The 16,903-nt window shown below is 37.1% G+C and overlaps 1 protein-coding gene across 2 annotated transcripts; it reads right to left on the bottom strand.

Annotated features, from left to right (window-relative positions):
• Positions 1 to 4,158: 4,158 nt before the first annotated feature.
• On the bottom strand, positions 4,159 to 10,661 carry LOC125655003 (uncharacterized). 2 transcript variants are annotated; one of them, XM_048885117.2, is made up of 4 exons: positions 10,528 to 10,661; positions 5,482 to 5,569; positions 5,151 to 5,308; positions 4,159 to 4,535 (listed from the first exon to the last, which is right to left on the bottom strand). In XM_048885117.2, exons 1-4 carry the CDS (start codon positions 10,571 to 10,573, stop codon positions 4,429 to 4,431), a joined length of 399 nt encoding a protein of 132 aa, XP_048741074.2. In that variant the 5' UTR covers positions 10,574 to 10,661; the 3' UTR covers positions 4,159 to 4,428. The 2 variants fall into 2 exon arrangements, with proteins under 2 accessions (XP_048741074.2, XP_048741073.2); XM_048885116.2 differs by having other exon boundaries at positions 4,159 to 4,538; positions 10,528 to 10,645.
• Between the last annotated feature and the right edge of the window lie 6,242 nt (positions 10,662 to 16,903).

Genomic DNA, 16,903 nt, shown 5'->3' with positions numbered 1-16,903 from the left:
ATTTTGTCTTTATAAGATTTATGAGACTGCTCAATGATTATTATTTTCACTTTTTCGACGTTAGAGATTTTGGTGTGTCATTGACTGGTAATATTTAATGATAAGTTTGATATATGCCACATTGATTCTATGGATGTGATGTGTGTCCCTATGCCAGGATGTATAACGTGTACAAAATCGACAACTTAAGAATGTTCAAACCTTTGAAATAGGTGAAGACAACGAACAGTGATCAATTTCACATATCCTTTAAACGCTTACATAGTAGAGTAATTAGCGTGTTTCCTGGGAATTAGCGATATATGATATTACAAATGGAACATTGATTTTGACTAAGCATTACTCCAATTATCTGATCAAGATACTAGTATATGGCACACGGCAGGTGTGACAGGTGGACAGGGGATGCTTACTCCTCCTTGGAACCTGATTCCACCTTTGGTACAGTGTATATATAAGGGTCCGTGTTGCCCAACTTTCCTTTTTTGTATTTCTTATAGGAGTTATGAGGTAAACGGAGTTATTCGTAGTCAAAATAAGTGTGCCAAAAAGACCTATCAATCGATATGAAACACATCAGACAGCATTTGACCCAATGATAGGTTGCATTGACAAACTATATCCTTCTAACGACCAAAGTGTTTGCGAAATACTGACTTTAATCGAGACTGTTGAAACTCCTGCACCATCAACTTGTTTGTCAGTAGCCTGTCTCGATTTAAAAACTGGCCATACGCCGATCAAGCTCTTGTTAATCAAATCATGTGAGATAAATACTAAAATATGCCTTCCTGTTCGGTTACAGATACATGTATGTCCAAGATGTTAGGTATCGTACGACCTTTAACCGATCATTCGCTTTCGTTTTTACTCAGTGTCACGCAGCATGGTTTCGTCGGTCGTTCTCTTTACATGTTCTTGAACTGGCGCTCATACGTCTCTATCACTTCTTAATCGTGTAAACAAAAGACATACCTGGTGCATGACCGTGAAATAGACGAAAATCAAAATTTTAACTTTGTATATAGATAGCTGACATGTATGTGAAAATCACACTAATCTATTTTATTGGTGTTTGATTCATACTTAAAATACAATTCCAAAAAAGAATCTAATTGGCTTCTTACAAACATCCACATTATGTTGTGTACAGATCAATTTTAGATTGTCTTTATCATATTTTCACGGTCATGCGTTCAGTCGTGTAGATATATTTCTAAACCAGAACATGCAATACCCTCATTCAGTTTGCTGAAATATGGCGTATTTGAATCTTGAGTGGAAAGATAGCTTGTGATATTTTAAAGAGTAGGATTTTAAATTTCAAATCGGTTTTGTTGACAGATGTTGATAACGGGATCGATGAAAATATATCAAATCACTTGTATCTGTACCTTGTCACATTATCGACCGAGTTGTTTTTAATCTATTGAGGTAATTCGTTATTACAGGCTGTGGACTGTTTCCACGAACGTACAAAACTTATCTTAAGATTATGAAATCCTCTTTACAGATTTACTCTGTAAAACACCTCGATAACATTTTGTTTATTGTGGCCCACAAACCAATGTTGCAATACAGATAGTGCATCTTTAAGTACTTTCATGTAATATAAGTCTATTTACACAGCAGAGTTCTTCATCGGGTAGATTTCTGCTTTAAAGAAAATATTTCGTTGCTATTTTTAACTTGAATAGTTTTTCGCTTTTCATGTTGTACATGTAACCTGTTCAACGCCAAGATACAAATTAATTGCTTCACAAAATTCACGGGTAAACTTTAAGATTAAGTGTTCATGTGCACACTAATTTCATTAGTGAATAAGTAATTAACGATAGAAAATCAATAAGCAAAAACGTAAATAATTTTACCATTTAAGAGTGTTTTCAAAGTTGTATACATGTACATGTAAAAACAATATATCAATAAATATCAATTGCTACTGACAAAAAAGCTATTGACAAACAAGTTGATGGTACAGGGGTTTCAACAGTCTCGATTGAAGTCAGCATTTCGCAAATTATATGGTCGTTATAACGATCTAGTTCGTCAATACAATCAATCATTGTGTCAAATGCTGTCTGATGTGTTTCATACCAATTATTAGGCCGTTCTAGGCACTCTGGTTTTGACTACGGATAACTCCGTTTACCTCATCAGGATATTGGGCTCATGGCGGGTGTGACCGATCGACAGGGGATGCTTACTCCTCCTAGGCGCCTGACCCCACCTCTGGTGTGTCCAGGGGTCTGTGTTTGCCCAACTCTCTATTTTGTATTGCTGATAAAAGTTATGAGATTGATCACTGTTCGTGAGCTTCACCTTTCATGTTTTCATTACATAGAGATTAAGCGTGGACATTTTTAGAATAATCCAAGAAATAAAATACTTTATCGTTTGTATCTTATTTGCTTACAGTGTAGAAAGAAAAATCCAGGGAGTTGGGACGCCAGTCTGACCTATTTTGTAGGGGAGGCCTCCATGTCATACCCCGTCAAACTTTACTAACAGCATGAAATAAGGTTGTGACGTCTTTGCAGGAATAAAGAACTTTACTTATTTTACGTTTAAATGTCAAGTGATAAACTCATTATAGTTTGGGAGACAATATAACGATTCGTGGAGTTCTGATTACTTGCAGATGAATTCATTGAAGATGAATTTTGTCATCGTTGTCATCGATTTAGCCATGAGAGAAGGTACATGATATTCATGTGTAGGTGCTAATACCAGCTGTTACCGGCTTTTTTTCTACGGCATTTCTTCATTTCCGGAAGTACTTTTCAGGTGTCAGTTGCTTCCTGCTTTCCTTCCAACATTATCAGATTGATTTCTGTGAGTTCTGTATCATAACCGATTGCCGTCTAGTTTCATAAGTTCGCATTTCTTAAGTTATCTCTTCCATTTGAAGATTTGTTGTCTGAGAGATTAGTAATCATGGAAGATCATTTTATTCACCTGTAGTGATAAGATCATTGAACTCTATGATGCACCTGCCAATGCATGGTTCTTTCACAAGTTCATCCCATTCAGTAGAATGCAGATTTGCTCAGAATTAATGATAATTGTCGTATCCAAAGCGTACTCCTAAAGAGTCGCATATTGTGTGGATACCATGAAGAAACTGTTTGATTATAAATTCAAGAAACAGGACAAAGATATGTGGGTACTGAAAAACAAACTCTCGCCGACAGAAATTCTGGATAGAATGCAAGAGTTTCAACAATTATTACGTCAAGTAAAACTGATCAATATTAGATGTAGTGAGTAGATTCAGTGATGGTTTGAAACATACCAAAGGTTCGCATGATATCTAGAGGTAGTTCAGCTAAAATGAGAAGGTCTGTATTGACTGGATATGCTGTAATGTTCGATAGAATAATCGATGTCGTTTCTCGCTAATGCTTGCGAGTGGTGGGACATGTAGAATGCACGTTACAGATACGTTTTCTTTGATGGGGAGTTCATTCCAGACATTTTTGTTAGTTCAATTTCAATGTCAGATCGTCGCTTGGTATACACATGGCTCTTAAAATGTATTGATATTCCTCCGACGATTATCAAGTCCCTTCATTTACGAATACCAAGTGAAACATTATGGAAATCCCTCTTCAAAACAGAATATAGCGAGAGTTAACTATTTCAAAGACTCGCATGAGGCATCCGCGACCTATTCAAATATCTAATTTGATTTATCAAATAGTAACGTTTACCTCACAAAGAGGGACAATGCTTCAGATTTCTAACAACCTTTCATTATAGCCACAATTAATTGAGAAATCGTTGAAAACTTTTAAACTCATGTATTTTAAACTCTGGTTTTCCTTTTAGCCCTGACAAGTTTATTTTTATTTCGAATTTCCAAACTATCGGCTTGAGCATCACTGAAGAGACATTTATCAAAATGCGCATCTGGTGGATCAAAATTGATACCGTATAAGTGAGATCTGGCGTTTTTCTTAATTTTACCCCGAGTCTCACCTTACACTCGGTATTTCTTCTTTTTTAAAAATTATTATGACGTAAACATGGCGCTCGAGGCCGAAGCAGTGAGGATTCTTTATCGAGTTAACGCCTGACTCACCATGGTGGCGCCACATGTTAAACATTTACCAAGAGAAATCTCAGAAGTCTTAAGACACGATACAAACTAACGTACATATGTACAATAATAATTTATTAGTGCTATATGACATCTATATGTAACTGTTACAGCATATAAAACTAATCAAAAGATAAGCACACGGAAATCAATCACATTGAATAGAAAATAAATGTTATATACATGAATTGTGCGTCACTATTTATTTTTCCTTGACACACAACGACATATTTTTATCATAGATGTATGAGAGTAGCATCCTTTCCGTAAAAATTAAGTTTGCAACATCAATAACCACGTATTACGTGAACGATGAAAATCTCTAATTACTGGTCATATCCGGTGTGCATGCGCAGTGTGAAGGATCCATTGTTGGGGGTCATTGGGTAATTCTGCTGATTAGGGACCTGCGTCACAGGGTTTCCTGTTGCTGCTGCTTCAAAAAGTTTTGTAGTGTTGACTAATTGTATACATTATATACTGTCATTCTATGTATATTATGATGCAACAACCAAATTTACTGATTTCATATCAACTCATTGTACAAAATGGGTGTGTTTCAATTCGATATCGAGTAAGTATTGGATAGTGAAAACAAAACATATTTTGTAGTGCGAATGCATCCGTGGATTTAGTTTAGGTTTAGAGCTAACATTTTTGCACATGTTTGCTATCTAAACATAATATGGTTCTGTTTTATTTTGAGTGGTAAATTTAAAAAAAAAAAAACTTATTGATTTCAAGAATAATGTGGACCCTGATGTATTTATTTTTCGGTACCAAAAATTATTGTACCGGGTGACAGTACTTACCTGTATTCACGGTGATATTGGGTTGGTTCTGTGTTATTGTACCGTGTGACAGTACTTACCTGTATTCACGGTGATATTGGGCTGGTTCTGTGTTATGGTACCGTGTGTCAGTACTTACCTGTATTCATGGTGATATTGGGCTGGTTCTGTGTTATTGTACCGGGTGACAGTACTTACCTGTATTCACGGTGATATTGCGCTGGTTCTGTGTTATTGTACCGGGTGACAGTACTTACCTGTATTCACGGTGATATTGGGCTGGTTCTGTGTTATTGTACCGGGTGTCGGTGGAGAACCCTTTCTTATTTTCCAACAACAGAAAGCAATGAAGAATATTATTATTGCCAAGACTGTAAGAGAACCGATTACTGCACCGGCGATGGCCCCTGCAGACCTGTGAAAAAAGTATTCTAAAATTAGAAATAAAACAAATTAGATCTAGTCCAATTGTTAAACATCACTTAATTTCATTTTATCTAACCATAGAGTAGGAATTTGCCTATTAAATTTGATTCTTATTTTTTACGATAAGATTAACTGACGCGATTTGTAAGAAAACATACATACATCGAGTAATAGGACGTTCTATTCGAAATACATCTTTGATAGTAGTACCCATTGGAACCTCCCTGTACACAAGCAGCATTCACAGTACCTGGGTCATGAAAAAGGAAGATAACGAACAATCATTAATCTCAAAAAAATTACCAGCAGGTCAGGCGCGAACCCCTGGATACGCCACAGGTGGGATCGGGTGCAAAGGAGGAGCAAGTGTCCCTCGTTGACCTGTCACAATCACCGTAACATGAAGAGGCGATCTCAGATCTTAAAATGTGTTCAATACATAAAGATCAATGGCGTTTGGGTCGTGCGAGTACATTAAAGGTTGTCATGAAAATTGCAGCTGGGATATAATCCGCGAAACAATGTGACGTTATAATTGAAGTAAGTATATCACTAAGTTGATATATGCAATTCCAATTTCATTGCCATGTAAATAAAAATGCAGCTATTAAGATATACGAAATGTTGAACTGCTTTCGTGTCAAACATGTATGTGTCTGATCAATATGAAAGTACGCTGATGAGGTATAACTATACATCAAGTGACGATTACACAAGTAAACAGAATGTGTTCACTGTATTATATAAATACATGAAAGGCGAAGATAACGAACAGTGATCAATCTCATAATTCCAAGACAAATTATGAAGAACTCAAAACACATGATATGGAATATTGAAACACTGAGAACATATCGATATTATGAATAGGAACACTTCTTTCTATGACTCGATCGCGAATTCGGGAAATTATAAAAGTAAGCAGTTATATCTGTACATCCCTCGAAACAAGTGTCTTTCGTACAGTGAGTTGTCTTTTGGGCTAAAATACTGATCTAGCACCTTCAAAGTCGCCGAATACACATTCACCTCGTTCCTAGTATCTGGCTTCGGTATAATATATATATATATATATATATATATATATATATATATATATCTTGCATAGATATAGCAGCAAAGTGTAAAAAGAAAAATTATCTGGATAGCATCAGTGACTCCTTTCATCAGCATCAGTTACTTCTCTCCATGTGGAGGATTGTGTTATGGATGGTTCCTTTCCATTATGTCCTGTCTTTGGCTTTTCTTAAGGATTAATCCCTTAAACTAAATCCCAGTCGTTTCCTTTCTCTTTTCATGGTTCTTCTTCATGTTTCCTTGCTTCCATCGAACGTCGGGTGTACAATCTATGACTTCTCTGACATGACTATTGCTTCCAATTATTCGTACATTTCAATCTCCCTGTATATTATGATGTCACTGATCTTTTCCATGTTGGTTAATTCTTTAACTCTTTCATTTGAAGTCTTTGATTTTAATCATACATCTTAATATACTTGTGGAAAGGGGTATCAAGGAGTTAAGTCACTTTTCTTCTCCTTTGGTCATCTTCCAGGTCGTCGTGCCATAAACCTAAATAGGTGTAACATTTGATTTGAAGATATTCAATTCAACCAAATTTATGAAGCATGTTCAGTAGCTAAGTACTTCGTTACTAGCTTGAAAATACGGATGTATATTTAATGGTTGATTGATTGATGTTTTCCGCCACACTCAACAATTTTTCAGTTATCTGTTGGCGCCCACTTTTCATTGGTGGAAGAGAGAACCCAGATACAATGTACCTGGGAAGAGATTTAATTGCTGTGATGAAATATAGAAATTCATTTCAAAATTAAGGATTATCTCCTTCATGCATAGGTCTTATCCTTCAACGAATTTGGCTCCACTTTTTGGCACTCTCGTTTTCCCTAAAATAGCTCTAACAGGTATGTTATTATTTCAGATTTCAAATATTTCGGTTGAGAATCACTGAAGAGACATTATCTGTCGAAATGCGCATCTGGTGCATCAAAATTGGTACCGTAGAAGTTTTACATTGACTTCTACTCTGGCATGGCCCAATCTTCTGCGCATATCTTTGTATGCCCCCCCTTCTTTGCTTACAGATGTATTTACAAATAGATATACAAAGGTATCAACTTCCTCAATCGCTCTTCCATTAATTGTTATACCCTGGCTGTTGCTGTTGTTCAGTTTCATTGCCTTTATTTGTTAAATCCTGTTAATTTAGATACGGTGTTCAATGTATCAGATTTGAGTTGCGTGTCGTTTGTATTGCTTGACAAGGGGGCAATATAAAGATATATCGGATACCGTATTTGCCGTCTTGTGTTACGTTGTTTATGATCCAGTCAATCACCAGAATTAACAAGAATCCCGACACAATACATTTCTGGAGGTTATAAAACTTTTTGAGCATGTTTTCATATTCAAACTTGAAGTCTGTTCTCTAACTTGTACTCGTACTCAAAAGTGAAGGTTATAAAACTTTTATAAAATCATTCTCATGCTTAAATGGAATACATACTCAGGATTTATCAAGTATATTTCGAAGTTTGGTCAGAGTTGTACTAAAAACAAATATATTTGTCTTTCAGTATGAGTATGGGGAAAGTGTCATGACCTCCTGGTCTGTTTGACTCCAGACTTTACTGTAAACCAGTTTTATGTTCCATCTTCATTTTATATGCACTTATTTTTTTATGTACATTGCTTTGATCAGGGTTATTAGTTTTTCTGGAGTTCCAAACTGATTTTTGAAAAAATTTCATAATGGTTCACGATGGTCACTGTCAGAATGCTTATTCGTATTTCAAAGAATAATTGGTATAGATTTGATCTCCACTCTACTCTGTTGTGTGATGTTTCTGAGTATGTATGTCTGCTCCGTTGTATCCCTCCCCTTTCTGAAACCTGTCTATTCTTCTCTCAAGGGTATTTCTAGTTTCTCTACTATTCTTTTGATGATAATTTTCCAATTATATGTGCTGTTGTTACCATTAATGTTATTCCTCTCCAGTTACCACATTACGCTATATCTCCTCTTTCTGGAAAGTGAACTATCCACCATTTGTCCAATCTTGTAATATACTTCCTTCTCTCCGTACTTTGTTGATGGTTTTGTGTATTTTGTTAACAGCTGTATCAATATCTGCTTTTAGGAGTTCTGCAATGTTATCAACTCCTGCTGCTTTCCAATTCTTCGTATGTCTGGTAGTTGTTGTTTTTTTTATTATTATTATTTCTAATTTCATCTCTTGTTGGTGGTTTTACGTACATCTCTATCATTTTTCTGTGAATTAATCAGTAGGTCCATCTAGATCAAGCCTGTTGAGTTCATCAGGTTTGTTTAGGATTGTCTTCGCAAAACTTCTGAACACGTGTATTCTCTTGGTTCTAAGACATTTCATTAAATGCAGTTTGTATCCCACTGGCTCCCTGTCATCGTGTGTTGATTGTTTTTCAAGGATGCTGATTCTATTTGTTAATTCAATTCAGAAGTTCTCTACTGCTACCTTTGATTTCAATTTGCGCAAATCATATCCGAGTTTGATGTTTTTTCAGGTTTGTGCAGTTTTATTTTCGCTCTTTCCCACCAGGCCGTGGTCACTTCCAACATTTGCCCTCTGCATACTCTAGCATCCAGAATTCATCTTTCATACCTTCCATTTCCAAGTATGTGAAGATAACGAACAGTGATCAATCTCATAACTCCCACAAGCAATACAAAATAGATATTTGGGCAAACACGGACTCCTGGACACACCAGAGGTGGGATCAGGTGCCTAGGAGGAGTAAGCATCCTCTGTCGATATGTTATCATATCTGTATTATCAATTTGGCTATGGTGTTGCCCATTTGGTGATGTTCATATTTTCAAATGGTTTGATTTTATACTGTTTAACCAACCCAACACCCAAACTCTAGAAAATTTTTAATTTGCACTATTTGAAGGTGTTTTCATATAAATATGACTAACATGTCCCTGCAATTCTTGCATATCCCCATATAAAACTTTGGTATCCTAGTGTGTACCCATCCTACCTGCATCTGCACTACTTGGGGATGTTTGTGTGACTACACATAGAGGGACTCTCGGGAATTTTCCCTCATATGGAGACATCTACTTTCAAATGAATGTCTTCGTACTTGAACATGGTGGTTGTCACTGCTAAGTTGATGATAGCACAAAATGAAGAAAAATGATAGTTGTTTTCATTTCTTTCACAATCTACCCCATGTCTGCCTGTGATTCTGTGTTCACCATCTCCACCAGCGACTCCTTTACCGATGATAAAAAAAAAATGTTCTCGCCATTTTCTCCAACATGGTCCTATGTTGGTCGAGTCTGAATGACAATCAAACTTTTAGATTCGTCCTAAATCCGTCAAAATGTACAGAAACTTTCTACCAAAATAATCCCTGTGGCCAATTTGTATTGTGTATATGAATTGAATCCAGTAACTTGGCCTTGGTGTTAACAAGATGTTACTGCACACACCACAAATGTAGACCTATTATTAGCTCACACAACCCTAGCTGTGAGGGTGTTTAAACGTGGAAACGCCTGTCGCGACACGGTACCTCCGTTTGTAAGGTAATATCCGAAATGCTCCTGATTCCCACTTCTAAATTCTGAACTTTTGGAGAAGGAGCAATCACTACCAATGTTTAAGTCTTATGTGTCATGGTCGCGTCAAGCCTAAGACGTAAACATGCGTTAAAGAACCCTCACTGCTAAGACCGTAAGCGCTAAGCATAGATCTAAATTTATGGCACTTCACCTACAACCGTTGACGTCTTAATATGAGAGAACAATTTTCAACGGGATGCAAAACAAGCAACCATTACAAACATAAAATGTTGTTCAGCAAACGAAAAAAGTTTCAGCAAACGAAAAAAGTTTTATGTGAAAGAGTAAAGGTAACGAACAGCGATCAATGACGTCATAACAAAGCGCATTATTTTCATTTTGTTGTGATGCAAAATATTCTCATGTAAACACCCAAATAGTTTTAAAAGGTTCAGAACACGCATCCCTTTGTTTATGACATTCTAAAATCTGTGAAATCCACATGCATAAATGGAGTACGACTTGTCTCGACATATCAACAAGAGCATTTAAAAATAGGCGAAATTAACATATTTTGATAAATATTTGCAATCGTTCAACTATAGAATAATCGATTTACGTAACCCTCATACCTGAAAAACACAAACTCAAAATGGACAAGAGCAGCACGGCAGACATCGTTCAAGGTTTCAAGTTTTAATGGCTCTTTGGGTGTTACAATATGGACATTTAATAACCAGGAGGTTTATCCGCACCATGTGATAGTTAAAGAACCAACTTCATGTAATAACAAACAATACAGTGATTCTAATGATTAGGGACCCGGTATCTTAACGGATCAGATAGCACTCAAGTGTCTTTGTTGTAACATATATACAGAAATGGTAATACATCAATGAGCCCATCTTTATTTTTCTCTGCCATTAGCTCGCCTGAGCCAATGGTGCAATATCGACAGTATAACAAAAATCTATAAAACGCTCAAGAAAAAAGGGCCATATTGATATGCAAACACCCCTCATGTAGTCGAGTCTGTTCAAATTGTGACCCTCGGGGTAGAGTAGGACAACAACAGAGGATGAAATAATGTTGGGTGACTATATAGTGAAACATCTTTTGAAATCTTTATCTCAACAACAGCAGGGCTATGCTTAGTCACACAAACACCCCCAAGTAGTACAGATACAAGTAGGATGGTTACACCAGGCGCGTCGGCAAGTTTTTGACATTGGGGCGGCGAAATGGATTTTTTCTTTTAAAAAAAAGGGGGGGGGGGTAACGTATTTTAGCTAGTATGTACATATATTCACCAACACACCCATATTTTCCTAATATATATCTTTCCATCTATTGAAAAAATTGCAATATTTGTCTTCAATTCAAATATTTAATAACTTAAGTAATATCAAGGAATTTGTACATATGCAAGTTAAGCACATTAAATTCATTTTTATCAAATTATATAAATGTACATTGATTCATTGAACAGTTCAGAAACGTCCAAAAATAAGTCCTCGTCCATCCCGCGCTGAGACAAACTCGTCAGCGACTTTGGTCTCCTAATGTGTAACTTACACACTAGGAGACCAAAGTTAGGGAAACGTCTTTGAAACCTTCGCAAGAATTTCAGGGACATGTTAATCATTTTATATGAAAACACCTTTAAATAGTGCAAATTAAAATTTTCCAGAGTTTGGGAGTTGGGTTGGGCCACGATAGGATAATCAAAGTTTTGTATGAAAATATACGGGAAATTAATCTAAACAAATTCTCATCATGAGTAGCAGGGCCGCAATAAATCATATCAAAATTCAATGCTCCTAAGTTGTGTAAATCAAAAGGTTTTTTATGTCACGCCTCTCAACTCGAGGAGCACAGTGTTTTGTCCTGTCTGTCTGTCCGAAACTTTAACTTTCCTCACAACTTTTCAATGGTGAGCGATAAGAATCTCATTTTTCATATGCGCATTTCTTGTGACAAGTTCTCTCTTTCTGTACCAAAGCTTTTTAACCTTATGACCTCGACCTTGGGTTTTGGTCTATTCTTAAACCTATTTTATATCAATTTGCATATAGATTCCTTGTAGTAAGAATTTTCATTTAACACTATGATTTTTGACCTCGTCAACTTTATCTTCAATCCGCAATTTCTATCGACACTTAATCCTAGCTCATAACTTTTGAATGCTGTGTGATGTAAATTTCTTAGTTCATATATGGATTCCTTGTGACTCATCTTCACAAGTCAAGGGTTATTGATTCGTTACCTCGCACTAACCCTTGACATCAGTCGCTATTTAAAAGTTGGGCTCGAGAAGAAGCAATATGATTGGTTTGCAGCCTGAAGCTGCAAACCAATCAGACAACGGCCTTTATAATCGGTCGAAAACTAAACTAAACAGTAAATACGCATGGCGACGGCATTATGGTGTAGAATTTGTGGCCAATTAGTACAAGACCGATGCCGTCGATTGATTTTCGGGAGTTCGTTTTGCTTGAAGAAACAATTAGACGAGGGTTTGGGGTATGAGCCGAATGAAAATGATGGATTGTCGAAGTACGTTTGTCGACTATGTTTTAACAAATTAAACAAATTGTCCAAAATAATGGGAACAACTTCGTAAGATAGCGATTTACCACTGCCGGTTTTAGTCCCAATAAAAACATCTTTTCCTTCTCTGATACATGATATTGAAAGCTTTTGGTTTTCAGTCAAATGATCGGTTTGATGTTTTTCACATATCTTTTCGTCAACGGACGCCATTTTTTCCTTTCTGTTTATTCCCTTACCAAACTTTCATCTGAAACAAGAAATCCCATTGGCTGATTAATTTTAGCGTATTGCGTCATCCTTTTTCTCGAGCCCAACTTTTAAATAGCGACTGATGTCAAGGGTTAGTGTGAGGTAACGAACCAATAACCCTTGACTTGTGAAGATGCTTGTGACTAGGCTTTAGGTCCTTCGGATGAGACCACAAAAACCGAGGTCCCGTGTCACAGCAGGTGTGGCACGATAAAGACCCCTCCCTGCTCAAAGGCCATAAGCGCCGAGCATAGGTCTAAATTTCGCAGCCCTTCATCGGCAATGGTGACGTCTCCATAGGAGTGAAAAATTCTCGAGCGTCCCGCTCAATATTCAATCAATACTACCAATGTTTTCAACCCTGTAACCTTGACCTTGGATTTTGATCTATTGAACTCTTCAAGGTAGGGCTTTCCTATTTTGTACGTGAATATACATTTCTTATGGCAAGACGTAACATTTCAAACCATAAACTTTGATACTGAGTTGAAGTGATTGAAAAACGTATAGTTTGTTTATTACATGATTAAGTAAGCAGTCCTTTGGATGATACCGCAAAAACCGAGGCCCTGTGTCACAGCAGGTGTGGCACGATAAAGATCCCCCTGCTCAAAAACCATAAACACCGAGCATAGACCTAAATTTTGCAGCCCTTTACCGGCAATGGTGACGTCTCCATATGAGTGAAATATTGTCGAGCCTTTAAACTATTAAACTATATACAATTAGTGATACCTAGTCGACCATTTTTGTTTACAACTAGAGTGAAATCAATTTTAGAATTTCAAATGTGCTCTATATCCGATGTTGAAAAATCAAGTATAATATTTACTTTTCATTTGAAGGTGAACAAAGCGTGCTATTTATTAACGGCGAGCGTGATCAGCATTTGGTTGTCGTCGTGGATACCGTTGCTGAGCAGGTGCCAAACACTCAGAGAGAACTCGCGCTAAGCTTTGGGACGAAGCTTCCCAATCGTGGGGAATTGTAGCGGACAGTATATTGCCTCGCTAGAGAGCTAGCTTTTCTAGTGGTGTGGTAGAGTCTCTCGATTGATCACGCACGGCGAGCGTGATCAGTAATTGGCTGGGTGACCGCTACACGTTACAATACAATGTGTTTGCCTGAGAAATATTTTGTATGGCAGCTAACACAGTTGGGCCGACTTCCTGTAACATAGACCACAGCGGAATGACCTACTAAATGAAGAGTGGATGCAAACACGTTTCCATTGAATGAAAATCTTTTAATTTTATTTACACTGAATAGGATCCATATATCTTTACGCTTTCTGACTTGTGACATTACGGGTTAAATTTTATTTCATTTTAATTTTAGGATTATGATGTTTTCTACAAAATATTGAATAATAAAACGGCAAATTCCCAGTCCATGTCTATTAAACACACGCACACAAGGCATACTGTTGTTAAAGCCTTCCGAGATACCGAAAGCTCTCCCACAAGATAATTAATTATTTAAAGGTAATATCGTTTTTAATCAAACAAAGCGTGTTCAATTACAGCACGGCATTTTATCACATCAATTTACAACATTGCTTTGGATCAAATACACAAAAGGCCTAATTTAGCTCTAAATTCAGCTGGAATTTTCAAGTACAATCAGCATTAAACAAGACAGCAAACAACTTTTAACATTGCTGTCAGAATAGAGGATCAATAATAAAGTAAATGATAGATTTATACATCATATAAATAAACCGAATCTATTATGTTATTATCATCTCTCTCTCTCTCTCTCTCTCTCTCTCTCTCTCTCTCTCTCTCTCTCTCTCTCTCCATCATGAACAGATACAATTTATGAACAGATATTGTAAATGTACTTACATGTACGTTAACAATTTTTCTTACATTTCCTTAATATGTGTCAACACAGTTTATTCGTGTTCATTTGTAATGTTGCATGTAAACTTTTAACAACATAAGTTCTTCTAGAGCAAGCATGAGCCCAGGATAGCCCCTAGCATGTATCAAGATGTATCAAGCAGTAAGACATGAACAAGTTCGCAAAATGGCCGACTGTCACGTCAATGGCAATAACACCTGAAATATTCTAACCACCTATTTTGTATCAATAGCGGAAAATTCACTTACAAATTATGGAGTTAGTACTTCGTAATATGACCTCGGGTACGTAGCACACTGCGAATTATCCTCGGTAAACTGTTATAAAGGCTCCGAATGTAAAGTAAAGGGAGGCCACTCCAAATATCACGGACACTTTTCAGGTCATTGACATTTCGAATTTCATTTGTCCGTATCTGCGCCCGAAGTTTTAAAACTTTCCAGACATTTTCAATCTCAATTCTGTGGAAACCATGGAATTGTGTTAATATTATTGTTCTGCTTCCAATAACTAGAGCTCAAAGATACGTCGTGACAAGGGACATTGTCTTCTTCAAAGATATAAAAAGTATCGCACGACAACTGGACCTTCATCAAGAACTTCAATTATTATATGCTTGTAGTTGTTCATGTTTCCTTTATCAACTTCCAAAGTCCCAACACCTTAATAGAATACAAGCCCCAAAGCATAACAGAAGCTCGACATTGCGTCTCTCTGTCAGTGCGTAGTCCTAAACATTCGGGGCGTAATCTTTCATCTGATTTCCTGCAAACATAAGTTTTATTATCACGACCAAGTTCAATTTTAGTCTCATCGCTGAAACGATGGAATACCAGTGATTATCAACTGTCCAGTGTAATTTATGCCGACAAAATCTAGTCTTTTCCTCCCGATCCACTTCCAATAATGTTGTTTTCTTCGAAACTACACGCCATTTATAGCCGTCTCCTAATAATCGTCTACTCACGGTTCTGGTTGACATATTACAAATTGTTCTTCTTCTTCCATCCCGTGGGGATCAGGGTTAGAATAGGTCATCAGTACCTCTTGCTTGTCGTAGAAGGCGACTAAATGGTGCGGTCCTTCGGATGAGACCGCAAAAACCGAGGCCCCGTGTCACAGCAGGTGTGGCACGATAAAGATCCCTCCCTGCTCAAAGGCCATAAGCGCCGAGCATAGGCCGAAATTTGCAGCCCTTCACCGGCAGTGGTGACGTCTCCATATGAGCAGTGCTCCAAGTCACATCTGCTATCAGGTCGCAAAATGGCGACTTAGAAATATTTCTGGTCGCCATTTTCAAATTTCTAGTCGCCATGTTCAAAATTTCTACTCGCCATGGTAAAAGATTTTGTAAATAAGACTTACAAGTTGTTTTTTTTAATTTGAATATCTTTCAAGAAAAAAAAATCTACACCCTTGTATGCGTTTTGTTTGTTTTATTTTTAAACTGAACAGAAATGTGCTGTGAAACGTGCTGGATGCTAACAAGTCAAGTATTTACTCTGGCAAAAGTTGTATTGCATCAGGGGATGCTTACTCCTCCTAGGCACCTGATCCCACCTCTGGTGTGTCCAGGGGTCCGTGTTTGCTCAACTATCTATTTTGTATTGCTTGTAGAAGTTATGAGATTGATCACTGTTCGTTATCTTCACTTTGCATTGGGCCATCCCGTATATTTTACAGTACGCCTCTGGGGAAGAAAACCCAGCGTTCCACACAAGGATTTGCTTTAAGGTCCTCAATAATGGGCCTTCACTACTTATGCGAACAAGAGCTTCTACTTTTGTTGGATCTTTTGCTGAACAATCAGTACCAGCATCAATAAGAACACCACATGTACATCCCCAGTTTGTAATTGTCTTTGAAAATTAGCAGCAACAGTTGCCCCGCTCGACTTACTGTTAAAAATGCAGTCACGGACAAAGATACGTCTCTTACTGTTACCGTGAATAGTCACACTTCCATTTTTGAAAGATGTACACCTGGTCGTAGCGAAATCGGACAATGGGTGTCCAGAAATGGCTGACGTTCCTGGCTGATTGGCCTCACAAATTCTGCAAAACATTTTGCCATCTCTGTATATCAACCACGAAAATTCCTTTAGCCATTTCAGAACTGGGGTTCTTCCTTTACTTTTGCATTTTTCTTTAGACACAGTCATGTCATTTTTAGATGCAGAACTTTTGCCATGTGACTCTCGAATTTCTTCGTTACATGTACTACGCTGAGTTTCTAATTCTTACTACCAATAACTCCATAGTGCTCTAACCCTCTTTTTCCTATCATCTTTATTGCTTTCAAACGCTGCTTTGACCGAGACTGAAAAATATTTATTCAGAC

This window comes from Ostrea edulis, chromosome 7 (assembly GCF_947568905.1).
Source record: "Ostrea edulis chromosome 7, xbOstEdul1.1, whole genome shotgun sequence".
Taxonomy (NCBI): Eukaryota; Metazoa; Mollusca; class Bivalvia; order Ostreida; family Ostreidae; genus Ostrea; species Ostrea edulis.
This window is presented reverse-complemented; position numbering and strand designations above follow the sequence as displayed.

Excerpts from the sequence above, each read along its gene's own strand:
- LOC125655003 (XM_048885116.2), bottom strand. The coding sequence starts at position 10,573 with ATGTCTGCCGTGCTGCTCTTGTCCATTTTGAGTTTGTGTTTTTCAG. Across the intron at positions 5,570-10,527 it reads TTTGAGTTTGTGTTTTTCAG|GTACTGTGAATGCTGCTTGT; the intron begins GTATGAGGGTTA and ends TTCATGACCCAG. Across the intron at positions 5,309-5,481 it reads AGAACGTCCTATTACTCGAT|GTCTGCAGGGGCCATCGCCG; the intron begins GTATGTATGTTT and ends CTTTTTTCACAG.